The 25933-nt window shown below is 46.8% G+C and overlaps 1 protein-coding gene across 10 annotated transcripts in view; it reads left to right on the top strand.

Annotated features, from left to right (window-relative positions):
• Positions 1-8345: 8345 nt before the first annotated feature.
• Positions 8346-25933, top strand: part of ANKRD44 (ankyrin repeat domain 44) — an 87437-nt gene continuing 69849 nt past the window's right edge. For 9 of the 10 annotated variants that reach the window (XR_011904257.1, XM_072341185.1, XM_072341182.1 and 6 more), the window contains exon 1: positions 8358-8512. Coding sequence is in view for 9 of the 10 variants with exons in the window: in XM_072341185.1 (XP_072197286.1) it covers positions 8486-8512 (27 nt within the window). In the remaining variant the exon portion in view is untranslated. Of the gene's footprint in view, positions 8513-25933 lie in introns of all 10 variants that reach the window. The other variant, XM_072341187.1, reaches the window with a different exon arrangement.

Genomic DNA, 25933 nt, shown 5'->3' with positions numbered 1-25933 from the left:
GCCTGCTGAAACGTAGCCAGCCATTTCTATAGCATCAGGTTCTTAGTTAATTCTGACAGGAGCGGAAGGTAAGTGATATCCTGTGAGAAAAGGCAGAACCTTTGGGCTTGCTGGAGGATGTATTAGGCATTCAGCTGTGTATTTGTATTACTGTTAAATACTGCAGTATATATATATATATGTATATATAAATACTTTCATTACATAGCACAAACCTTGTGTCAGTACATGGAGAAGAACACATACACGTAAGCAAAATGACATAATCGTTTCTAGTCATTTTCTGTTGACTGTTGTATCTGTTTCAGAAGACATAGCTGCGGTAGCTTAAACTTAAACAGAGAGAAAGTCCCTGGGGAGCTCCTGGGAGCTGTGCTTCCTCCTTAGCATTTATATCAAGGCTGGGGGTGCTTGCTATTCTGCTTTGCTTTTTGCCTGTGCAAACTACTGCATTGTTAAGCATGTTCAGAACTTGTTGGCATTAAGGCAAAGCGTAACTTTTTTCCTATAAGTTCTTGATTCAGAGCCCAGTTTATCTTAATAAGGGAGCACATTTCCAAGAATGGGGTTTTTTTTTTGTCCGCACATGCTTTGAGCTTTGGGAACTTGTAGGGAATGTTCTGCTTCCAAAACATGTGGTGTGATGGGCCCAGGGCAGCAACTGACTGATTCATACAAGAAACTCAACCTGATTTGTGCTGAGCTCCTTGACTCTAATCTGGAACTCTACTGCCAATGATGGTGTTTTATTTATTGGCCCACCAAGTCCTGAGACTTGTCATCACCCTGCGTCTGTTCTGACTCTGTTCTGTGCATGAAATTGTGGTGGAATCCTGCAACAATTACATGAACAAAGTTGTGTAATTAGCAAACATCACATGCATTTATGTATATAATGCGCTCGCTATTTGTAGGAAGCTGCAATTAGTAGCAGCAGAAGCCATCACATGGTTTATATATAAAGGTCTATCTGAAGCACTGTCTGAAAGTTGGAAAATTAACATTCCAATGTTCATATGGCCATCTTTGGCTGCCCATGGGCAAGGAAAAAAATAAAGCAGCAGCATATATGCTCCTGGGGGCCGCTTATTTCCTTACTGCTGGTTATAGTTTCTGTGTGTGATGTGCTTTGCCCATCAGAGACAGCTCTGTAGTATAAACTTCAGATATACTCCGCTTTCATGTGTTGTTTTTAGGTGTTTGAGGTACAAAACTGCTTGTGACAGAGGAATGCTCTGCATCCTTCACAATGCTATAGGGATGTGTAACTCAGGTGCCCACCCTGAACCTCTGATTAACCATCTGAGGCAAGCAATGAGCCAGCTGAGGGAGCACAGGTGAAGGTAATTCAGCTGTGCTCCTGGAAGGGGTGGAGCTTGACTCCAGCTCTCCTAGATCCCATTTAAGGGCTGACCACCACTAAGGCAGCATCTCTTTCTGGAGCTCGTTCCTTAGTGGAGTTCTTGCAGTGAGCACCTATCTTGGAGGCCTCAGAGTTGGTGAGTTCTTTTCCTTAGTCATCCTCTGGCTATTTATTTCTGAATGTATTTTTGCTATCCCAACAGTACATTATACTTGTATTATTTCAACTATACAATGCCATACATGTATTATTTTCACTGTACAAAGGGTTATAAGGCTTGTTCCGTGTCAGAGATGTCTCCAGGAGAGAGGTCTGTGCATTGCAGTGAGGGATACCTCTGTGGTACAGGTATCTGCACCTGGGAGGTGGGTTGGGAATGCCTGTGCTGTGCAGTGATCAAAGAGCTTTCTGCCACAGCTGTTAAAGGTTTGCCCTTTTTCTTACTTCACTTTGGATTTCTCATTACTAGTGTCTGGAGGTTTGTAGCCTGCAGTTTCTTCTCTATGGGAATCAATGTTTGTCTGGCAATAATATTGTTGTTACTCAGTCTTTTTCTTATGCTTAGATCCAAACAAAACTGCAGGTACCATATCTAAGTGTCCTGGGCTTTGCTAGTGGTAGCCAATACCAGGTGCTCACGCACAGTGCTGTAAAATAAGATCCAGAAGTTTCTGTCAGAGCAGAACAGGCAATGGATAAAGCATTGGTCTCAGAAAGAAGAGAAAGTATTTGGCATGCACAGTATTCACGTTAACTGCTGGGCTCTTATTGTTTTTTATTTCTGTGGAGGTTTTTTGTGTGTGCTTGATGTGTGTTTGCACTGTATGCAGTTACTTTGTGAAGTTCCCTATTTATTTTTGACTATCTTGTACTTCTGGAAGTTGACTCTTCTCACCCAAGTTTCTCTCAGGCCCCATCTGTGGGAGGCTAACACTTAGCCTGGGGCAGCTGTGTGCTGAGTGCTGGTTTTAGGGCCTGCAGGAAGGAGCACAAGGATCCAACTTGTGAGCAAACAGGCAGGTGCAGCTCTGCGAGCAGCGATGAGTGGGGAAATGGTATAGGAGTGCCAGCTTCATCACTCAGGCTATGTACAGCAAGGAGTGCTGTGCCCATAGTGCTTGCAGTTCCACCATCTTCCTTCTTCCCATGATAGTGAAGCTGAGCAGCGTTTCACTTTGCCTGTTATTCGTGTGGCCTAAAATGTGTTTCAGTTTAGTAACTGCTGGAAAGGTAAATATTTACTTGCATCCAGGGACTGCAAGGCAAGTTGGCAACAGGGGTTCTTCCTTGCAGGCTGCCCGTGAGAAGGCAGCTGGGAGCCCAGCTGATGCTGTATGGTGCCTCCACCATCCTTTGGTAGCAGGTCCCCTTCCAGGGCTTGGCTGTGTCTTACTGGTGGGATAAGAAGGTTTCTTGGTATTCCTTGCTTCACATCAGCTAAGCTGTGTTGCTGGAGTGAATGTGAGCCATCTGTCCTGATACAGGAGAGCACAGCCTGTTGTCAGCTATCCTAAGCCATTAGCAAATCAGCAGTGTGACATGGAGGACTCAGTAAGGAGTCTCACACTGAACTGCAGGCTGTTGTGATTAAAGCCATGCTGCCCTACTTGGCGCTGTGGCTCAAGAAGGAGCATTCCAGTAATACTGGCGTGGCTTTTCCTGCCTCTAACCCTGCCCTCCTCCCATCTCCATGCACTTTGGTTTGAATCCATAACAAACCAATTGGAAAATGACAGCTTTCCTTATAGGCAGCTCGGAAAGTCATGGGGTCAATGAAATACGGTGCTGAAACTTGTTTCCTGCACCAGCAGAACTGCAAGACGTGCCAGGATGTGCTGTGTTGGTAGGGTGTGATTTGGGATACGTTGTTTATGGTAAATGACACTTACTTGAGCTGTGGTGGGGCAGCTGGGTTGAGATTTAAGTGCATTATTATATCATCTGTGCTAGCGATGCAAAGGAAATGAACCAATAAATATTTCTATTGCCATACACTCACAGTTTTGTTCTGGGAGGTCGCTGAGCGAGAGCTCACCTTTACCACAGATCGAGATTTATCATGGCTGAGTTGCATGGCACTGCTTTGGTACGGCAGTGCTTTTTCATTCTCACTGTGCCTTAGGATTTAGGGAATTAGAAGGGAGCAAGGCAGCTGCACCATCAGCTTAGGAGCCCAAGTATCTCTGACCTGCTTTATTCTTGTGCTGTATCTGTGATTATGTCTGGAGATGTTAATAGTGACATTTTCTGGAGCACAGCCATTGACCCAATCTTCTGATCTTGCAAGAGGATTGGGGAGACATCTGCGCTCATACGGAATCTTACATGTGTCCTTGAGGCACCACGCAAGTGCGGGGCCTGTCTGAATTAGACTGAAACGGTAGATTTTTATCTTGAAACAAGGGAACAGCGTGTTGTGCTTTATTCCATCCTTTTTTGCACCAAAATATTGTGCAACGTGGTTGTGTAATAGCATACGATTCCGAAAGAAATGCTCTGCATAGGTAAAGGGTACTTCAAAAAGATACAACACCAGCATGTAGCAGAGATTCCCTTTGTGTGAGCTGTAAAAGGATTCTAACAGTGAAAGACAAATCCATTTAAAAGGGAATTGACTGGGCTGCACCAGACTTACTTAATCCCGGGGTCCTGACTTTCCTTCCAGATACCTTGTTCCAACTCGCATAAATAGAAGGCGGGCTCCTCAGCCCTAAGGAAGCCAAGTTGGGTTGACTTAGAAACACTTCATATTTTAGTTTCTTGGATCTCTGTCATTTGTTTATTGGAGCCTCTCAGCAATGCTTAGCCACAAAGGCAGGGTTTTGGTAAAGAGCGTGTCGGATGAAGCGATGTTGATGCTGTGTTTGTAAGAGCAGGGTTGTGTGCTGTCCAAAAATGTCGTACAAATAAAGCCAGTCACCCACGGCACCTCCCGATCCGTGACGTTACTCTGCCTCTGCTTTGTCAGTCTCAATATGTGCATGGGCATCCTGGGATGCGTTGTGCAGGCGGTGTGGCATCGTTGCTGCTAAGGAGGTTGGTGCCTTTCCACCATCCCTCCCAGTCTCTCTGTGGCTTTAAGAGATGCTCAAGAGATTCTTTATTTTTTCCCTCCCAGGAGCACAGTAATCCCCTGTCAAAGCAATCAGTTGTTTGTTCAGATGAATTATTGAAAACAGAACCAACCTCTTGGAGAAACTGAACGTGTATCAGAATCTTATAAAAGTCTCCTTCCTTCTTTGGGAATGGAAAGAGGTTGGGGTAGAAAATGCTTTGTTTTCTTTTTCTTTGGAAACATCCTTATTTGGCATCTGCAAAGCATTTACATTCCCTAGTTCTGGATCAAAGGCCTTTCATGGCTCATGTTACTTATTTCCTTCTTTAACTGAAGCACGGAGAGAGAAAAATGGATTTTTTCCTCCCCCAGGCTTACAGTATAAGTAAAAAAAATCAAATCCTGGTTTTGAGCAAGGAGGGAGAAAGAATGAAGAGTGAAGCATCTCCACGTGGTGAGCTTAAAGCACCTCAGCGTAGTCTGCAGAACCATCTACACACACGTGCTTCTAGAATGAGTGCTGTCAGTAAGCACAGATCTCTATAGTAATAATAAGCCAAGCAAAGCTAGCAAAGAGATGACTGTGCTGCTGCATTTCTGCTGCTTCTCCTGTTCCAAAGCTCTGTGCTCTCCAAGGAGGAACTTTGTCTCCTTCAGCGTGTGTTGCTGCTGGTGCAGTTGGCCGAGTATTCAGATGCAGAATGCAGCTGGATCGGGCGACTAGAAGCAAAGTGCTGTTTTCTCTTATTGTACGAGTGGCAGGATGGAATGTGGGTTTGGCAGGGTTATTTTTTGGTAGAGGAACAAGTAAGTCCTGAGTCAGCCTTGACGCCATCTCATTCTAAACTTGCAGGAGAGCGTAGATAGTTTTGTTTCCGAATGCACAACAAACTCTTTCTATATCTGCCCCTCCTGTTGATTCTGAGCCCCAGAGAGCTTGTTTTCCTGCATGCTTTCAGTGCTCTGCTGGCTCTGCTTGTGGATTTTTGCCTTTTGCATGCATATGCATAGAGCTGTGCCCAATCAGCCCTTTCCACTCTGCAGACAAGCTTCTAGGCTGTTGCGCTGTGCACTGGCTTTTTGCTGTTTCCAATGTTACTACAGCAAGAGGACACCTAATAGATGTTTATCCTGCAGGATCTTGAGGATCATCTCTAGCAAGGCCTGTGACTAACTAGGTTAGCTTGAGTTAAGCTTGTACCATCACACGTGCCCCTTGTTAGCCCCAGCCTTGTTCTGAAAATGGATTGTAAATTCTCATCCATATTCCAGTGTGTTCAGATATTGTTTTACTTCACAGATCTTCATCCGGCAGGGTCTTAGTGTGGCGCTATCTATTCTCTTACAGAAAGGCAGTGCTGCATGGCATGTTTTATATGTAACCATAAAGCAATGCGGACTACAGTCCGGTAGGCTGATTTATGTTTCCATTAGCATTCATCCCGCAGATCTGAATTTAGTCCAGACTTCCTTCCTCCAGAAATAACTTTGGAGACACCCACTGTCACATAATTCTCCCTGCAGAGTTCTTGACCAGGTAACTCCTCTGATGGAAGGGAAAAGCCTCCCTTTGAATTATGTGCTAAACTCTGACATCGAAGGGTAAACCACTGCAGTGATCTTCCCTCCTTGATGGCAACTCCGTGTTAGTCACTGTGTGCTCCCACCCATCCCTCCTAATTGAATGCAACTCCAGGGATAGGATTTCTTGCTTCATATGACCTGAAACTCTAATCTGGTGCTGGCTTGTGGGTGCTGTGAGGAATCTTGCTGAGTTTTAGAGAAGGTTTTTGCTAGCAGCACAGTCCCAAGTTTAGCTTGGCTCCTAAAACTGGTGTTGGCCCTGGCAGGGATTCAGGCATAGTCTCTTCTTCTCTGCACACGAAGGATGGTTTGATGTGGATTCCTAGCTATCTTAGCTCTTGCAGTACTCCCTGGTTCCATTACCATGGCCTTGGGCACTGACTTAGTTGCTTCCTTCCAAAATTAATTGTTTCAGCTGGTAGATTTCCTCACTGTTGGAACATGTCCATTGCTGATATTCTGCTGTCTGTACTTAGTACTGGACAGCAGTGACAATTATCAAGTACTGAGAGGCAAAAGGATCAAAGGCACGGCATCTTCGTTAAAACAATAGTGTTCTGATGCAACTGAGATTAGATCTTAGTATCTGTGCAAGACTGTGCTGTGTTAATGCAGTGCTTCAGTGAATTTGATAGTGGTGGAAGTAAAAAAGATGTGAAAGATAGAGGTTAGAAACGACTAATTGCTTCAGGTTATTTAGGTGAAAGGAGTACATAAAGAGAGACCAGCAGTGTCCATTTAGCTACAGGTGATCTCTTTTCAACCAGTAGGGCTGTACAATTACCTGCTGTTGCACTGAAAGGGTTGCACGGGATATATCAAGGTGAGAGGAATCCTACCCCAGGGAGACCATTTGTGCCGAGTTCTTGAAAGGGCAGAAGTACTTAAAAGTGTAAGTCAGGGAGCAATAAAGATTTAGGTTAAAAAAGGAGTACTTCGGAGCCGATGAATCACATCAGGCCACGAGCACTAGAAGATGCTGCTTTTCAAGTCCCGTGATTATTGTCTTCAATTGGAAGGGAAAAAATAATAGAGCATTTTAAACTCGTACATCATTATCTTGTGCACAAAGAACTCCTCAAAAATATTTATAGGGCTTGTCATCATTATGATTCTTCAGTTCCTGTTTCCCCTAGAAGATGAACACGGAAGATTGGAGGTCTCACATACAGCCATAGATGGCCATCCGTGCCCAATGGGGCACTGCTAAGGGGACGTTGAGTGTATTTCCTTGTCTTTCTTCACAAGGCAGATGCCACTTGAATGCAGCAGCAGGTCTGACTTGGGAGAGCAAAATGGAGCAGAGCTTCTGCTGCTCAGCTGTGTGGCAGGGCAGGAACAGGGGGGTGGTGGTGCAGACTTAGGCTGCCTTTGAGCGACCACATCCTGTCAGGCTGTGGAAACATCAAACCCATGCAGAGGTCTGTCTGAGACGTAGACGTGCATGTGGGAATCTGGCAGATAATTTGCAGACGCGTTTATATTCCTGCAGGAGGAATTCCTGGTGCAGGGAAGGTTCCTGCCCTCACTTTTGCTCGGTCTGTTCAGCCGCTTCCCACCCACATCCCCATTCTCCATAGCATTTAAGCAGAGTGCAGACAGATTTATTTCTACAAGGGTGTTTTCCTTTCTTCTGGTGCTGTGCAGAAACGCTGCGTGTGGCACAACAGAGAACTGCTATCCAGTCTCCTGCTTAACTCATTGTCCAGACCAAGACTTGCACCATTAGGCTATGTGAAAGCGTAACAAAGATATAACAGAGATAATAAAGGGCGGGTTGGTTACGATGATGGTTAAGTTCTGTTCGAGTTGCATGCTGAAATCTAAGTGTTCACAGTAGTTTTACTGAGCCTGGTGGGTATGGGAAAGCTGGGTGCTTTCCGACACGAAGCCTGGCAAGGAAGTGGGATGGAACTGAAGGAACTTCCTTTTTACTGCTTTCTATACATATGTGTATGTATGTATAAAGGGTGTACATGAGACAGGGCTGAGAAGCAGTTGGGTAGGACAGCTCGACTACTGAGCCTGCTCAGAACAGCATGGTAGCTTAGAGGCCTCTGATGTAGCTGCCTGTGATATGCTGTGAACAGGAGGGGAGGATGTTGTACTTGGAGAGCCGTTTTGGACTCCTTTATATAGTTGGTAACAACTCTGGCAGTGAGCTGACAACTGATCTCGGCACTTCATGCAAACGCCGCTTGAAGCGGTGGAACGCTCCGCACTAGGCCTTGCTCAGGGCAGCTCTTCTCGAGGCAGCGGGTGGCGGCGCGAACAAAGGCGGCGGCAGGCGGCGGTGCGGCCCGTGCGAGGCGGCTCGCTCCGCTTCCTGGGCTGGGCCGGGAGAGGCGAGGCGGCCTTCGCGGCCCCGCCCCGCCGGAGCGGAGCGGAGCTGCGGCCGCAGCAGCAGAAGCGGCGCCGGTGGCGGGGCGCTGTGCGCCGCCGGAGCTGCATGTGCGCGGGAGGAGCGGCGGCGGAGGAGGAGGATGGCCGTGCTCAAGCTCGCCGACCAGGTGGGAGTCGGGCGGGAGGGACGCGGCGGGCCCCGGCCCTGCCGCTCGTCGGCGGCCTTCTTCGGGGCGGCCCTCGGCCGTAGCCCGCCGCCGGCTGACTGTCAGGGCTGCGGGGGAGCTGCTGCTCGGGTCGGGTAAATGGCGGTAGGCGGGCGGCTGTGAGCGGTATTGAGCTGCTTCTCCTCTTTCGAAAGGAAGAGTCTGTAACGTGTGATGTCGGTGGGTGTTACGGTTCGTGCTCACCGCTTCTATCCGCTTTATCCGCCGGCTGTTGCTCGCCCCGTGCCCGTCGTGCTGCGTGAAACGCGGTGACCGAGCCGTGCTGAGCCCTATGGCCGCCCTCAGCGGCACTGCCCGGCCCTGGGCTGCTGTGAGAGGGGAAAGCAGCGCCGTGTGAGCCAGCTCTGTCCGTGGTGCATCGCTGCGTGGTGACAGGCAGTGTGTGTGGGCTCCCAGCGTGGCCCTGCCACCCCCATCTCACTGCCCGCTTCTGCTCTGCTGTCTATCTGTGGGCTCCTGCCATGGCCTGTGACAGTGCAACAGGCAGGTGGGTTTTCTTCGTGGGTACCCATCGTTGGTCACCTGCCAAGGGATGAACTTAACCTGTTGAAGCTTTTCCTGCTGGATCCCATGTGGTTTATCCTCAGTTTCTTCACCAGATCCTCTTTCACTTTGCTGGGAGCTGTGCAGCAGGAGGAGATGCTCCAGGCTGCTGCGCACTCCCTTACAGCAGGGCTAGGTGCTCAGCCTGCCTTACTCGGAGCTCAGATGCTGTACTGAAGCTGCCTGAGCAGCTGCAGCTGTTGGAGGCGAAGTGGCAGCAGCCAGCCCATGTGCTTACAGGTGGAGCTGGGGTGAGGAGAGGCGTGCTGGGAGGCTCTGTGTCTGTATAATAATCTCTGCCTGTGCTTGGACTCGGGTTGTTTCTGCTCTCCTTCCTGCTCTGGAAGGCAGAGTGAGCTGTACAGTGATAGCTTGCAGCAATTCAGGAAGTGGCTTCTTTTGGCTTGGATGTAGGCAACCACAGCTGCCGGTGTTGGCAGCCCCCTGCAGCGGGGATTGCCGTACGTAGGGTGCTGCCGTGGCTGTGAGCTGTGCTGTGTGCAGATGCTGTAGGTGAGTTTGTGATGCCCAGGGAAGGCTAACTGAAACCTGCTGTTCCCCTCTGGCTGTGGTTCTGCAGTGCATGCTGCTCTGTGAGCAGGGCATTGGGCAGGGAGGAGAGGTGTGTACAGGAGGAGACTGCGGATCCGCACATGCTTAAGCACACTTCTCCAGGTACCTTGTTTCCTCCCTGTCTTCCTTGCCGTCCCTGATCCACATCATCTGGTAGAATGCAGAGCCTTCAGGCAGCTGAGAAACCAATCCTAGGCTTGAAGAGCAGACAAGCAGACTTCCCTTATTGCTTCCGTGTTGATGCTGGAAGGTGCTGAGGTATTGCTGTACTTAAAACTCCAAAGAGAGGGTCGCTGCTGTCTGTTCAGGTAGAAGAGCTCAATTCCAGACTGCTGCATGCTTTATTTGGGGCACGTAGGTTACTTCAACTTGTTTCTGTGTGGGCACAACTGCTTATACTTATCCGTTGTGCTTTGAGAAACCCTTAAACCACAGAACCACCAGAAGCGCATCGGTTTATTTCTGCATGAATTTCCTCCTGGTCTGTCTGCCTTCATTAACCCCCAGCAGTCCTTTTGGATGGCTGAATTGAAAGCAACCCGAACCTATTCAACGCAGAGGTTCAAAGGCTGCAGCGGTGATGTGTCTGTGCAGTTTCTCTGCCTTTCCCACGTACTTCCCTGGATCTGATAGTTCTTGCTGACCATCAGGATGTGTTTTATTATGGTCACAGAGAAACAGCACCGAACAGATGTTTAAAATGATTTCAAACAGATGTCAGAAATCATTAAAATCATCTGGGAAAAGGCTGGGCTTGATCTGAATGCACTTAAAAGCGAGATGAGGGAAACAGTAACAAATAACCTCCCAACGTTGCTGATGGCATTTCCAAACGACGGTGCTTTTAACTTATTTCTTAGTCACTCAAGTGGCACAGCTGTCTGCCGGCCTCATTTCTCTCACACAAGGAAGGCGTCTCAGAAGATGCCCCTGATGTGTTGTGCAATGCCAGGGTGGTGAACCTGTGCCCCATGCACAGTCCACAGATGGGTCCTTTGGTTCCTTCTATACGATGCTGAGCTGCGTGTAGCCAGGATATCACACATCTTGTGGCTGTATTCTCTCTGCAGAGCTTCCCTTGCCAGTCCCCATCCCTTCCTGCAGGGCTGTTGGGAACAGCAAGATAGTTTTGCTAGCTGAAAAGCTCAGGCTAAGCAGTCCCCCCCCAGGTGCTGCTTGTGGCCTCAGCTTGGTTCTAGCTGCTGCACTGGGACGTGTAGCAGCCTGCTGCTGAGCCCTGCAGCCGCTGATGGGCGGGAATCAAAGCATGGCAAAAATTACTTTAAAAAAGGGGGAAATTATTTAGCAGTTTAATGCGAAGGTTTGAGGTCGCTACTAAAGTTTGCAAGGAGCTGGTCAACAAATTGCAGCGTTTAGTTGCGGCTGGGTAATTGTGATGCTCTGAGGAAGTGCGTGCTTTTTGATGGCGGGCGTCTGCTTGCGTTTTGCTATGAGGGGAAGAAGTCACTCCTGGCTGCAGCTGTATGGCCAGAAATGGAGGCTGTTTGCAAGGCCTTGCCTCACAGCGCTGAAACTGAGTCTAACGTGAGCTTCTCACTTGTGCTATTGGATGATGTCTACACAGGGTTGCTGCGAGAGCTGCGTCTTGTTAACTTCAAAAGCACGCGAGTATGCAGATAACCAGTATGATGAGTAACTTGGTGTTTAGGCATTGCCACTTCTCTTCTGGCATATTCTGTGACCTGATCTAATGACCTGCTTTTTTTCCCCCTCATGTTGCAGCTGCTTTAATTTCAAAGACGTGTTGCTTTATCCAGTATTCTTTGTCCATGCAAAGACTTTGAGCAGGAAGATCATGCGGTGCCTCCTGAGTTGCACGCCTGAAGCTGGTGTCTCTGTAAACAAAGTATTTGCAGAAGACAGAAAGTAACAAGAGCAGAGACAGTGTAACTCAAAGATTTTGAATAGCATGAAGGTAGACCTGAGGCCTGGCTGCCTTCCTGCACTGGAGGCCATGTCCTGGCTCCCCATCCTTAGTCTGAGCTCTGTGTTGGCTCTGTGCAGACACTGTGGAGCTTATGGCAGCATGCTGGAGGCAGCACCCGTGGCTCTGTCTGTCTATGGATAAAGTTCATTTTTCCCTTGCTTGTAACAGCCAGGTGGGCAATGTTTGCTCTTCACCGTGTTTTCATTCTCCCTTTCCTAGCTGTGTGCCAGCAGGGAAACATGGGATTTAGGGGGTTGAAGCCTGTGATGGTACCAGCAAAACACTGGTTTGCTCTGTATGTTCTTTGGTTGCTTGGCATGCTGTGGGTGAACAAAGGCCTGAAATACCCTGTATTGTCTTTGTGCTTGCCAGTGCGACACACAGCATTTATTTCCAATTTAAAATCAAGAGAGGGACTTATTTAGTCATTGGCTCCAGGAAGATGTCCAGAAAACCCCAGCAGCCACGTGGCTACAGTGCTGGAGCCTGTAAGCATCCTTTCTACCTGAGTGAGGTACATAGGTGAGCAGCCTGGCAGCTTGCTGGAAGCAGGCAGCTGTCCTTCCTATTGGTGGTGAGTGCTGTGTGCTTTCCATGGCAGAGTTCAGGCTGAGGACACAGCAGTGTTAATGAGAACCCAGCCCCAAGTGCTGCTTTCCATGGGGAATGGCTGGGCTGCTCTGCCTCTCTGTGTACTGTGCCAGTGCTGCGTGGGCTGGAGCCAATCTTATGGTGTTGCAAGAGGGGAAACAAACGGTGGCATGCAGTTTCATAGCATGGTGTTAGCAAACAGTGTATTTAGACATCAGCTCTGTAGTCTGAAATAGGCATCTGTGCCATGTAAGAGAAAATGCTCTCTAAGGAAATGGTTTCTAGGTCACCTGGGAAGTAAAGGTTTATTCTGGCTGTTGGCAGTGGGCGGCTAAGCCTGTCATGGGCTTAGCGTCGTGTGCTGGCACTGCGAGTGGTAAAAATGAGATCAGCCTTTTGTGTGGCAGTGCCACTTGTTTAGATCAAGCAGCCTCACAGCGTGGGGCTGCGTGACGCTTGCCTGCTGTGTACATTAAGGCTGGCTGCGTTCTGAGCAGTGGAGGTAACTTCTCAAACAGGAAAGCTGCTGGCAGTGGACAGGGTGGTGCTCCTGGGCATGTTCACACAAGGTCTGTTTCACAGCAGGCTGAAACTGGGTAGTCTTCTTGCTACGTTTTGTTTGTTCTATGTCAGTATATGTATATGTGTAATTAGTTTCCAGGTAGAATGAGTATTACTTCTGCTGTGCAGTGGGAGCAAATAGAGCTGAGTATATTTGTCCTACATAGAGAAGATACAACTCAGAGACATACCAGAACTGCCTGGAAGTGGAGCTGGGAATGACAGTAAGCAGCAGGGCAGGCACGTGATCCACGGCACCTCTGGTTCCTGCAGTGCCAGCAGAGGGTTGTGCAGGCAGCTGTATGAAGACCTTGGTGTGATTCCTTCTGGGCGATGCTGTGCAGACACGTAGTCTCCCACACTTCCAAGAAATCCTTCAAAGACCTGTAGACTGCAGACAGTGGTCTGGAGAGTTCTTCACTTGACTCTGTAGGGTCAAAAATATTGAGGAAGTGGACAGGCGGATGTAATTCGGTGCCTTAAGCTTTGCTTCTGTGTTTTCTGCCTCCAAAAAGCTCTGGCACGGAGCAGGCTTTTACCTCGTGCGTTTTTAGAGCTGCCCACCCAATACCCAGCACAGGGTGCTCCTTCAAGTGATGTGAAAAACAATCAGGCCTGGTTTGTGCAGCTCAGCCGCTTCTTGAAGCAGACATCTGAAGAAAAGGTTTGCATTACCAACCTGTCCTTAGGAATGTAAACAGGGGAAACGTACATATGATTTCTGCAGCAATAGGAGCAGGAGGGGCTCTCCTTGGCTAGGGGTGGCTCTGGGGGTGCCCCTTGCAGGTGAGATGCAGGTGAGGCTGCACAGAGGAGCTGCTCACTGCCGCTCACTGCTTTGCTGTCACTCTTATGGCAGAGCCCTTCTGGCTTCTCCAGCCCTTAGGAGTAGCTTATCTCAGCGTTGTGTTCTGTTTCACTGTGGGGTTTCACTTTGTTAACTCTGTGAGCAGGTCTTTGCTGCAAGCTCTGTGCGCTGAGGCTAGCCCTGGAGATAAGGACCCCAGAAGGAATAAAGGACTTTAAGTGTCTTTTTGATCATCTCTGCTTCCCCAAGGCCAAGTTACATCATTTGCTGCAATCTAATCTTAGTTGCACTTGGAAGTGTACAGAAACAGCTTCCCCCAGACAGTTGTTCTGGGTAGATACTTTGGTGTGGGTGCTCGTTGCATGGAAGATCACTTGCTAGTACATCTTAATGCACCGTGCAAGTGGGATAACTGAAGGCTAATCATTGCAAAAGTGCCCTTTTGGCCGATATCTGAGCTCAGAAAGCCCCCAACCCACATCATTTTCAGAGAGGAGGCTCTTCCCAAGGAATAAAACAGTACATTCCTGGGTGTTTAGAGAAGAGCATACCAGTGGTAAGTTTTATGGTGCAGGACTTAAAATATTTCACGTTCATTAGCAAACAAGTACCAATTAATTTTACATTATGATGCTTAAAGAGTAGACTGCGAGGAATGGTATTTAGCTGCGGCTGTTTGGCAATTATGACCTTGTATATAATAACAGGCTGAATAAATTCTTGATGTGAGAGCTCACCATTAATCAACACAGAGTTAATTAACTGTGTTGCTCGCACAGGAAGCACTGCACGGAGCTGTCTGGCTCTCTGGAGTGCCACAGGCTGATATGTTTGATTGGTCTGAGACCCAGTGTGTTTCCCCAGCCTCAAGGCTGCTGCAGAAGGGAGCAGAGGTGCTGTGGGAGCAGGCTCTGTATTGAGCACTTGGGCAGGTCCTCGTGTGGCACTGCAGTGCTGTGGCTTTCCGTCCCTTGCTGTGGCTTTCCATCCCTTCCATCCAGAGCCTGGAAGCCAGCCCTGGGAGGAGTACTGATTATTGGAGATGTAAAGGTGGTTTTTCAGCTGTGGATTTGGGCAGATTAATCCTACATGGCTGCCTGGGAATTTAGGCAGTAATTACAAGTTATACCCATCTGCTCTCATTTACACTTCATATAGGATTTATTTTTTTTTTTCCTTGTCTTTTTCTTTAGTTTGAGAGGTAGCCCCCAGAGTAGGAAATGAAAGATGTTCAGCACATCTCCAAAGAGAAAAGCATTCCATCTCTACGTTGCCTGCCCCTCTGTGCTCCAAATAAATCGTGTCATTTCCTGAGAATAGGATGCTTAGAGGTGTGAAATTGGCTCTGCATTTCAGAGTGACGCTGGCCGTCGTTTTGGTGGCTTGCTTTAATGTTAGCTCAATCTGAATACTACCTTATGCTGCTTTCTGCCTCGCCGTGGCTGAAAATACACTGCCTATTAAAGGCTGCTTTTACTGGTAGAACATTTTTACGGCTGGGAAACTTCAAAGGTTCTTTCCTGCTCTTTACATTTGTGTATAATGATTGCTGGCTTTGAGTAGCAAAGTGTTTCACTTGTCTCCTCTGTCTACCGAGACAAATGGTTTCCCCATATCCATCGTCATTTATGAAGCGTAATGGGATGCCCCGACAGTTCCTGATGGTGAAGTAATTGTGGGCTATGGGAGCAGAGAACGAAGGACAGTGTGGGGGAGGAGAGGGGAAGGTGTTTCCCTGTCAGGTCTCGGGGCAGAGGGAGGAAGTGGTGATTCAGCCAAGCTTTGCTGCCCTGCAAGCAGACCTTCTTGCCTCAGCCATTCAGCTTCTGCATTTGTTACCATCCCCTTCATTCTGGGCTGCAGGAAAGCCAGGCTGGTCTCATCCTACCAGCGTCTGGTGGTAGCAGCAGAGTCAATAGTTTCCCAGATAGTTTTGGGTACAGTATGTCATTTGTGACTCTTAATTTCACACGTCTATAAATAGGGCTTTTCCTCATTCTTTTTGGCCTTAAACTCTCAATGTCTCTTGTTTATTTTACTAAGCAAAATGGAAGTGATTTCATAGGCATACCAGATGTAAGCTGAGGACAGTGACAAATGATGTGGAAGGTTGTGTCAATGGATGGACGCAGGCAGAAAAGGTTCAAGAAGAATGAAAACGGCCACAGTAGTGTGAAACTTTGTGAGTCTGTGGAGGATAAGGAGAGCCCAGGACTCAAGACAGACAAACATTGTGCCCTATAGAAAGGAGGAAGTGAGGAGCCAGGGGATTAGCGACTGCAATGCCAACATTGTGAAGTGCACAAAGCAAATTGTTAAGCAGCAGATTCATAAGCATCCAGAGGATGTTAAGGTAATTAAAAAACAGAACCGCAAAGAACAGGGAAATAAATATCCCAGTGAAGACCTAGATCTTTACTTTTGGTTGTGGTTTTGTTTGCAAAGGCTCAGAGTAACTGGAGGACAGGCATTATTTCAGATCCTGGTCCACCATATGTTGGCAACGTTGGAACTTCCTTGTATTAAATGGCTTCCAGCCTTTTTGATAGTGTGAGAGGAGGAGGAGGTGAGAGCGTGATGTTGGGAAGTCATAATGTTTCTTATTTCTGCAATGAGGAATGTGAGGAATTGTGTGAAGAGACAGCTCTGCTCTTGGTTTTCTTATCTGCACGTGGAATGAGACTTTGTGCACCCTTAATGAAACCTGATGTTGCGTTCATGAGACCAGCAGCAGCCCTGTAAAGGCCCAGACTTTTGCTTACTACTATAGCCAAAAAGAGGATAATGTGGGACTGGAAGTGCCTGTCTTGCTCCTCCTAGAAGCGTGGTGGGATGGGCTGGCCCCTGGCTGGTTTTCTGCTGTTTTTAAGGTATGAAGCTGTTATCAAACCTTTTTCTCTTCCCCACTTGCATTCCATAACCTTTCCTTGCAGTCCCTGAGAAGCACGCTCTGCTTTCAGCCTGTAATACAGCTTTCTGATCAAGCTGTGACGTAGCTGTGGCAAGTGTAGTGATACACGAAGATGCTTTTGGCACGGGTAGGAACTGGAAGATTCTGTTGCCGAAGCAGACGGTTCCAGTTTCAACATGCAGCGAGCGAAAAATATGCCATTGTCTGGTTTAATGGAAGCTGTAAAACAAAGGGGAAATAAATGCACTCTAGACATATCCTTGTAAATATGTCAAGAATGTAGCAGTGCCTAAATGTACTCTGCATTATAAGGTAACAGTGGCTTTAGGATACCGGTTCTTCTATTCAGAAACATTTTTAATCCTTAAATGGTGCGCTATAGATGCTTTCTTGCATGCCAGTACAAATATTTCCAGCATGTTACAAGACAGATGAATGAGCGGAAGGGAGAGAGATAAACTGAGGGATGTTTTCTGATCACAACTGTTCTTTTTATCAGCTAGGAAAGCTGTTTGTTCAGACCGTTTTGGTTGCTGCTGGTGTAACAGAAGGATGAGTGAGTGGAAGGTTTAATGTTAGGGGTTAACATGGGTCTGTTAGCATCAGAACACTCGTGTAAAGTAGACATCCTTTTGTTTTCCTATTGACTTGCTGGTAGTGTAGCTTTGTGTGTTTTAATGCCTGTTATTTATTCAGCAGTTGGAATGCTTGAGTCTTCTGGTTGCAACAGGACATGTCAGAGTTTCTGCTGCTTACGTGGGTTTTAAGAGCTTGATATATTTCTTATCTTTTTACCTTCATAATAAAGATCCAGCTGAGCAGAATAGTGATCTGAAAGTTAAGAGCAGATCAAATCTACGCACAGCACATCTGTGAATACTTTTAACCGTTTCTCATGATTTCGGAGCCTATTATCTAAGTGCTTATGGGTGAACAGAATGAAGTTGAATCTTGAGAAGAAATGGACAAGTTAGATGACCTTGTGAAAATAAGAGGGAATGGGATTTGTACATATCTTCAGTTCCTAGGACTGTCTATTTTATGGCAGGCAAAGCCTTTTGTGATAAGGCAGGTGTTCTCTGTGGCTGATGATGGTTCAGCCTTTGAAATCCGTGCTCTGAAGCCACACCGTGGAAGCATCACTTTTACTGTAGCAGGTTGGCTGGGTCTCACAGCTGTATCGATGTGTTCGTGCCGATGTCTGAGCGACTGATCTCTTTTTCATTGCAATCAATTCTGAATGGAGCCTTTGCAGTTGTTTGTTCCACATGGGAACGTCTGGGGGACCAAAGAGGAGAGGAGAAATGATGAGAGCAGAAATGATGCGCTGCAGTGCTTCCCTTGGGAGGAGCAACCCGAACATCGTGCTTAGAGCATTTCCCTTCTCCAATGTTGAGTATTTTCTTTTAAGGAGGACTGTGGTGCTCTGATATGAAAGTGTCAACATTGCTTCCTCCTTGTGAGTGTAACAGAAGAGTCCCAGCTGGTGTTACGAAGACGTAGGTCTGCGCATAGCCACAGTTCCCTACTGTTCAGAGGCCCCTGCTGCAAGCCTCCCATGACAGTGCATCTAGATTGCTTTGGTTAACCCACTGTTTTAGGAGTGTGATGGTTTTCCCTTTCACTTTACTTTTCCAGAGTATACAAAGGTAGGATGCACCACTTACTGGTACCAGAGTTTGCATCTTGCATTAAACCTTCGTGCCCCTGTTCCCACTTCAGCCTGGCTAATGTATTGAATTCTGCTTGTCAATCCTGTGACACGCTCTCCCACTTAGCAGAGTACTTGAGACCCTTTGGCTGACTGATTTTTCCCCTTCCTGAACTTTGTCTCGCTGCTTTTTAAGCCACCCACAGTCTGTCTCTGAACGTGTCTTGTAATTACTTTCATCTGTTGTTTCTTTTTGATATATTTTTCTTGCTTTTGTCTCGTCTTTTCAAATTACTGCATTCTACTTGTTCTGCCAGCTGACATTTTGCTTGACTTGCACTCTCAGCAGCACTGCTGCCTTTCGGGGTTTGCATAAAGGAGGAGACCAACGCAGGTAGCTGAGCTGGAATGGCTCAGCAGGGACATGGTACCTGGCGTGGCCAACCCAGTTATTTCTTGTTAACTAAAGAATGCTCTGTGTGATGCATGCGTGCACTAATAGCAGTTTTACACCAGAGCGTGTATCTGTGAATCCTGAACCTTAGAGACAGTTTCTTGTTCTTCCTTATTGAAACCACTTGTCAAGAATTCCTCCTTGAATGTTGCCTTCTGTCTCAGGACCATACCTTCTATGTTGCACTGTCTGGTTTTGAATTGCCTGGTGTTAAAATATGCTCCAGCATAGCCCAGGAAGTGAAATCAAGTTTCATGTACTAAAATAAGGAAAGCATGCTCTAACCTGTTCTTACAAAGTCTTCCTTTTTCTGTCTTTTATGTATGTAAGTGCAGTCTTCACCTGCTGCTTATTTAAGGCCCAGTGGAGTGCAGATGTGGCGTTGTTGCATTACACCCAGTGAGCAGCTGATTCTTGTCCTCCATTCTTAGATCTATGTAATTTTACCTTTCTTAGCCCTGTCTGATTTATTTCTGGTATGTGTCTTCTCTGTCCTTTAAATCACTATGTGTTTTGTCCACCCCAAGACCAACGGGACTGGTGTGCTTTAGGGGTGCGCACGAGCTCCTTGTCCCAAGAAGGGGGATAAGGGAGTACTGATCAGGGAGTTGGACTTGGTGACCTTTTAAGGTCCCTTTCAACTTAAATGACTCTATGATTCTATGATCTTACTCACTGCTGTTCTCTAGTGTGAGGGTGAAGGCTGTGGGAGGGCTGTGCGTGCTGTATGGGGCCATCTGTTTCCCAGGTCTGCCATGAACTCCCTGCGTATGTGCTGTTATTCCGCAGTATGTTTGTGCAGTATGTGCAGGTTCAGGCTAGCATGAGAAATGCATTTGTCTTCTGCTGGCAGAGATAGCAGCCCCCTAGCACTGACATGAAATACATTTGTTTGCTTGTAGGGTAAATAGAAGTCTCTCTCCTGCAGTTGTTAACCAGTTTGTTTGAACATGGTTTACTTCTTACAATTGACCTTTCATTAAATAGCCAATATGAAACCCTTCTGGGTTTACTTTGGTGGTCAGTGACAATAGTGATAAATACTGTTACTGTTCAGGAGTTTCCTTTTAGATATACAACCAGCGAAGCTTGTCTCCACCAAAACTGATGAGCGCGGTGCTGTTCCCTGGGATGGGTGTAGCATTTCCTCCTCGCATGCTCAGGAGGTGTTCATGTTTCTTCTCTTTATTGCACATTCACGGGAGCTGTGAGGGTTACGGAGCACCTACCAGAGCTTTTGTGTTGTACTGAAGGAAATAAGTTGGGTAGAAAGTAAGTACAGCAGCGTTTCTGCTTGCGCATGGGTTATTTCTAGCATGGCTTTAATCAAGGCGTCCTCTATCACCATACCAAATGTCTGCTGCTAGGCCGGTGCACTTGCATTTTCCCCTGCTGGAAGGAGAAAAGAAAGCCTGAGCATGATCTCCTGGTTGGGGTTCAGTCTGCCGTTCTTGTGGCTGCAGCAGCAGTCTGTAACCTCAGTGGTTTTTGGGATGCTGCTGGAGGGAATGGAATGGAAAATGGAATGGAAGATGGCTTAGGCATTCACTCTGACATATTGCATTAATGTGAGCCATTTGCGTCTGTTTATCATCCTCCTGGGGATCTGCACCATTAGGTGATGCATTTTGTAGGAAAAGAGGGAAAGGTGTTGTTCTGGTCAGTGTTCTGTGTGATACAGGTTTAATGATGGTGTTATTTCTGTTCTGGTTGTTTGCTGGGATGGCAGCATTGTTAGCTTGAGTAATTGTTTTTGTAGTTCTTCGTTACGGTATTACTTGCTTTCTGTCCTAATCTCTTACATGGTGTTTTCAACTGTTAGGTGATCATCCTTTGTACACCTCACTGTGTGTATAATCACTTGGACCTGTTACTTGGCAATCCCCGTGAATGATTTAATTCCAGTGCCAGTATGTTTGACAGTGGTCACAAATAAATGCATAGTTGTTCTTTTTTCTACCATCCTTTCTAGTGTCTGAGAACCTCTGGTCCATGAAATCAGATCCGTGTGGCTATTCCTGGGTTACCAGCATTACCTAATTTTCTGTGACAAACTTTGGCAATGCAATATGCTGGAGGTTCTTTGTTGCCTTTGTTCAGCTTGAAGCAATCTGAGTCGTGCGGACTTGCCACATTGCTTGGCATTCTGGCCTAGTTGCTCATTGAGGTGACTGTCACCTGCATTTCTGGATGAGCAGGTGCAGGTTAATTGGCATGAGCAGGTGCAGGTTAATTGGCTTCAAGAGAAGGCAGAGCAGCATTGCCCTGCAAAGGAAGCAAGCTGAATCACACATCTCGTGGCCTGATGGCTTCCTTTTTGTACAGACTTTACAGTATTGTAATAGAGATTAACGTGTTTGTGTTCCTGGTTTGGATGGCTGACTTGGGACTCCTGGGTTCCTGTATATGCAACACCTGTGACAAAGGCAGTGCTAGGCGAAGATGTGGAGCAGAAATGCTAGAAAAGTCTAATTCTTGCAAAATGAGCTGGCATCAGAGAACGTTTCAAGTCACATCAGCAAGTGCCCGCTTCCCCTTCTGTGACTGCAGCAGGCATGAAGCCACCGTACGGGTGTATATCTGGGAGCTGAAGTTTGGGTTGGAAAGTACTATGTATGGAAACAAGGGCGAGTCAACCATTGAGCCCTCTGTGGCTTTCCTTTGAAAGCGTGCAAAGTGATGGCATGCGTGAGCTCAGGTAGAGCAAAGCGGGTGCTCTAAACATGCTACTCCCTCCTTCTATTCCTTAGTGATGATCTCATTCCCCTATGCAGAGAAATGGAGCGTTGTTATAAACAGGAAACATTATCAAAACAAATTAACTGCACCCACCCGCCCTTTGAGCTTCAATTATATCCCAAGAACTTGGTTGAACAAAATAGACTGTGCTTGTGGACAAGCGCAGGGCTCTGATTATATCCCTGTATTAAAAAGGGGTTGTAATAACATGAGAGAAAATCACAAGTTCCGCAGGAAAAACTGGAAGAGATCCAGTTCTAAACTTGGCAGGTTTACTTTCATAATTGAAGGTCTGGGAGGTCAGTCTGTTCCACGCTATGGTTTAATTTATATAATTAAAGCTGCTTCCGTCTCCTTCCCCCCAAATAAATGTGGCAAAATGCTGCTCTCTCTTCAGTGCAGGAAATAATGAGAGTTATCAGCTGTGACTATGAATTACCTGGTGAACTCTGCATCAGTGAAGGAGATAACATCTCTGTGAGTCTCTTATCCAGATTCATTAGGGCTCATTAGATAACAATAACACTGCCCAAATAGTATTTATGCAGAAGCATGCTTGTTTGTTTCCAGGAGGAAGAGAGATAACATAAAAATAGAAATCCTTTCCAGTAGCTCTTTAAGAGATACATTTCTGCTAAGTGTAGCTGTAAGGGCATTTAACTTTGCATGGCGGCTGGTGTGCCACACTGTGCCTTGCCTGGTGCAGCTCATGTAACACTGATGATGTTCTCTGCTCGTTAGCAGAGCACCACCCTGAGCTGCAGGTAAGGCAGAGGAGTGGGGTTGACCTGGTGTCTCCATTGGAGCATGCTGCTGGCGTGCCTGAGCCCCTGCTGTGGGACATGGCTAGGCCTTCCCTGCCCATGCTGCACTCCTCAGCCCTAATTGCAGCAGGCGGTGTCTCAGTAGAGGAAGTCATTGGTAACCCCACTGCTGTGTGTCAGCCCTGTTTGTTCTCTGTTCATCCAGGCTGCCGCTGGGGATCCGTCTAAGCCAGGGAAGTGCTGGGGTCGGATGCCCTGCAGAGCCAGTGACTGGCCCAGCCAGCTGTTGTGTCTGCTGCTGCTCTTTAGAGTGAGCAATGCTCTTGTGGTTATGGAAGGTAGCACAGGCCTGTGATCTTGCATACTGATCCCAGCCTCCTAGCTCTTGGTACATGCACAAGCAAGACTTGACTTGTTACTGAAGTTTAGCAGGTGCATAGATGTTAAAAGCGCTACCTCTTCTGTAAATTTCCTGACCTAGCCCCTTGCCAGTTGCCATAGGTTTAAATGACACAGGATAGAAGCAAATGAGTTTGCTATGCTCACGTGCTGGTTTTAGCAGCAATCCAAAGAAAGGCCCTTGGGGCAAGCTTCTGCAGGGCCTCAGCTGCTCTTCTCTGAATAAAAGCCTCTGTGGGAGACTTACAGAGGTGCAGTGGATTTTGCAAGCGTGGAGGCTTCCAGCTCACAGTTCTACAATCCAGCATGCTCTGACCTCGAGGTACAGCACATTTCTTGCCCTAAGGAAGCACAGTGGGAGGATCCCAGCATTAATGGCAATTTTCAGAACTGCCTCTGCCCAAGCTGGAGGAGAAGATGAATCGTCCAACCCAGCACCAAGTTACATTCTGCTTGCCGTAATTCCTTGGTGACTAAACTTGTAATTGGCTTCATGTGGGCAGAAGATCGGTCTGTGGTGAGCTGGGACCTGCTCAGCAGACACAGAACGTGTTGGAGGGAGTAGTTAGAAGGCAGCATTTGTATGCATGCTACATGCTTTGGTGTTCTCATTGTTGCTCTTGAGAAGCAACTTACATAGCTTAAAGGCCAACATCTCTGCTGGGAGACTGGTACACCCTTGTTTCTTTTCTGTATTAATTCAGGTGACAGTGAACCCTGAGCAGCATCCAGGAGCCTTGTGCAGTTGCCTTGGATATAGTTAACCGAAGCTGAAATAAGTCCCCCAACAGAATAAAACAACTCTAAATGTTGCAGTTAAAATCTTCTTAGTGATGGTTGCCTGATATTTTAACTCTCAAAGCTGCCTTGATACAGTTTTAAGTTTGGATGCTGCTCTCCCACGCATTTGCTCACAGGTATTTGGTGTAAATACAAGAAAATGACAAGTCCTGCTCATTCCTGTTTAAATGCCAAACAACTCAATTCATATCACCACTGTTACTGTGAGCCTATTAGTCTGGGTCTTATGCGAGCTGTTATTCATATTTTTAATAATACTGTGCCATTTTAGTTGAAAAAGGCTTGATTTCAGAACAAAAGTTGGCTTTTTATGTGCATGTTTACTTCCTTTAACTGGAAAACTTGGGCCTTTGACCTGAGACTGGGTAAGACCAGGTATGTAAGTGGCTGTTATGGTAGGACCTCTTTGTCCTTGCCCTCTTGGTGGCGTGCTGCTGGCTATCCCTGGGCATAGTGTCATGGTCCATGTGTTCTCTGTGCTGTGAAGGTGGCTGCAGGGCAGAGCTAGCTACAGCAAAGCTGTTGTTACCGAGTCTCTCTTCCATATGTGAAAGAAAACCAGCTCAACCTACGATGAGGTATCAGACGTGTGTAATTCGTTCTTTAAATAATTCCATTCTTAGCTTAGCAGTGAGCGCTTATTAGCTGAAAATGTTGCCAATGCCTCAGGGAGCAATCCGAGGGAGCAGATTTTAAGGTGCTGAATGAAGCCTCATCACACTGATCAGTTAAATGGAGCAGCCTAGGGGCCAGTGAGGTGAAAGAGGATGGCTGCAGGGAGGTATCTACTTCAGTAAGTAAGAAAAGAAACTCTGGGCCCTCCCCAATGCTGTCTCTGTTTGTGCCCTGCTCGCTTCCTGGTGGGGAAAGCCCTTCTGGTCTTGGTTTTGCTCTACTGTGAGCTGTGAGGTAGCTGAAACCCAGACCACCACCTCGGGATCATGACATGGGAACTCAGCAGAGCAGCTGGCCTGTCTCTGCATGCTGCCTGGCTTTTCAGTGGAAAAATGGAATTGGTTTTGGCCTGGCCACATAACAGATAGCAGCCTTGCAGTTCAGCTCCTTACAGTCCTCTTGGACATGCATCTGTCCTTCAGGCGCTCAGTTCCCCCGGTCCAGCACAGAGAGCAGTAAGTATGCTAGGCGGCATGTGGGCAGTGTTCAGAGCAGAAACTGCAGCAAAAACCTTTTCTACAGTGTAAGAATTCATTTTCCGTGGCATAAGAATTCAGAAAGTTTAAACTTGTCTCCAGCAAAGGCTACAAAGATGCAGTTTCTTAAAATATGCTCCTCTAGCTTTGACTTAGGAAAGTGATTAATGCTTATTGTTTAACACGGGAATTCAGGCACTTACAAGCTTTGAAGAGTAACGAGGTCTTTTATTGTTAAGATTTTATCTTGAAAAATGTGAAATAGAGATCTGTTACGTGAAGAGTTCATAGAAGACAAGTTGATCACTTTGGGATTTCCTTAAAGAAGTTGGTCTTTCTCCTGACAGCTTCAGACTGCTGAATAGCATCTACATGTAGGCTGTGATGGAATCAAAGAGCTCTTTATTTTTGCCTCCCTCAAGACCTCCGAGGAGGAAAACCAGAACGTTAACCTTTTCATGTGTACATGTTTGAAATTATCAACTTAAAAACCCGTGAATGTGCTGCTGTGAATATCTCTTCCCAGCTGGGTTCCTGTAGACCAGCTCATTTCACTGTTGTTTTCCAATAGCAAATGACAACTCTTGCTGTTTATGATGTGTTTTTTGGGCTTCTTGAAATTGTGTGCTGTTTATCAGCACGCCTGATGTTTTAGGTGGAGGAAACACCCTTGTTTTGTTGTTTTTTTTGCCCTGTGTAATCAAGTTACATTGAGCTGAATTTGCTTATTTTGGTTGCTGGAGACGTTTCTTTGCTTTTGACAGTTTGATGCTTTGTCACCTCCCTCCTCCAGCCAAGACGTGTATTGAAGAAGCCAGTAGTTGGAGGCAAAGGAATAACTGCGGTAAATGCCACTGTATTGCAGCATATCTTTCCTTGTTGCCAGCCATGCTGTGCTGGCAGGAAGCAATGTGAAGATGTTCAGAAGAAAACCCTTGCTGTAACACATCCAGTTTTGTCTCAGGTCTGAAATGGATTCCTTTGAGAGGTGGTTATATACTGCCATGTAGTAAGTGGTGGTGAAACATTTATAAATGAGTGCATCTTTCCTCCTGCTGTTTTTCAAGAGCAGTGAAGTGATGGAGCTGCTCCCAAACCTGACGCTGAACATTGGCATGTTTTGTTTATCTTGAGCTCTTCAGTTGCTCAGTAAGCTTCAACTGCATGAACTCCTGGAGACTCATATTCCCCTGGAGACCCGATGCTTGGATTCTTACCTGACACTAACATATCGTTCCTCCCCATGCTTTCACAGCAGGCCTCCAAGTTTTCCCTCAAACATCAAGAAGTTACCTTGTACTGCTACGGGAACTTTTTCTTCCTTTTTAGTGCATTTAAATGGAAGAAACTTGAAGCATTTAGCAAGGGTCTGTCTCAATTGGGTTCATTTGGGAATATTTGGGTATTTGAGCAGGATGTGGTAGAAGCTCCCCAGCCCCAGTGGCTGCCTTAGTGAGGGAAGCCCTG

The sequence above is a fragment of the Excalfactoria chinensis genome, chromosome 7 (assembly GCF_039878825.1).
Source record: "Excalfactoria chinensis isolate bCotChi1 chromosome 7, bCotChi1.hap2, whole genome shotgun sequence".
Taxonomy (NCBI): domain Eukaryota; kingdom Metazoa; phylum Chordata; class Aves; order Galliformes; family Phasianidae; genus Excalfactoria; species Excalfactoria chinensis.
This window is presented reverse-complemented; position numbering and strand designations above follow the sequence as displayed.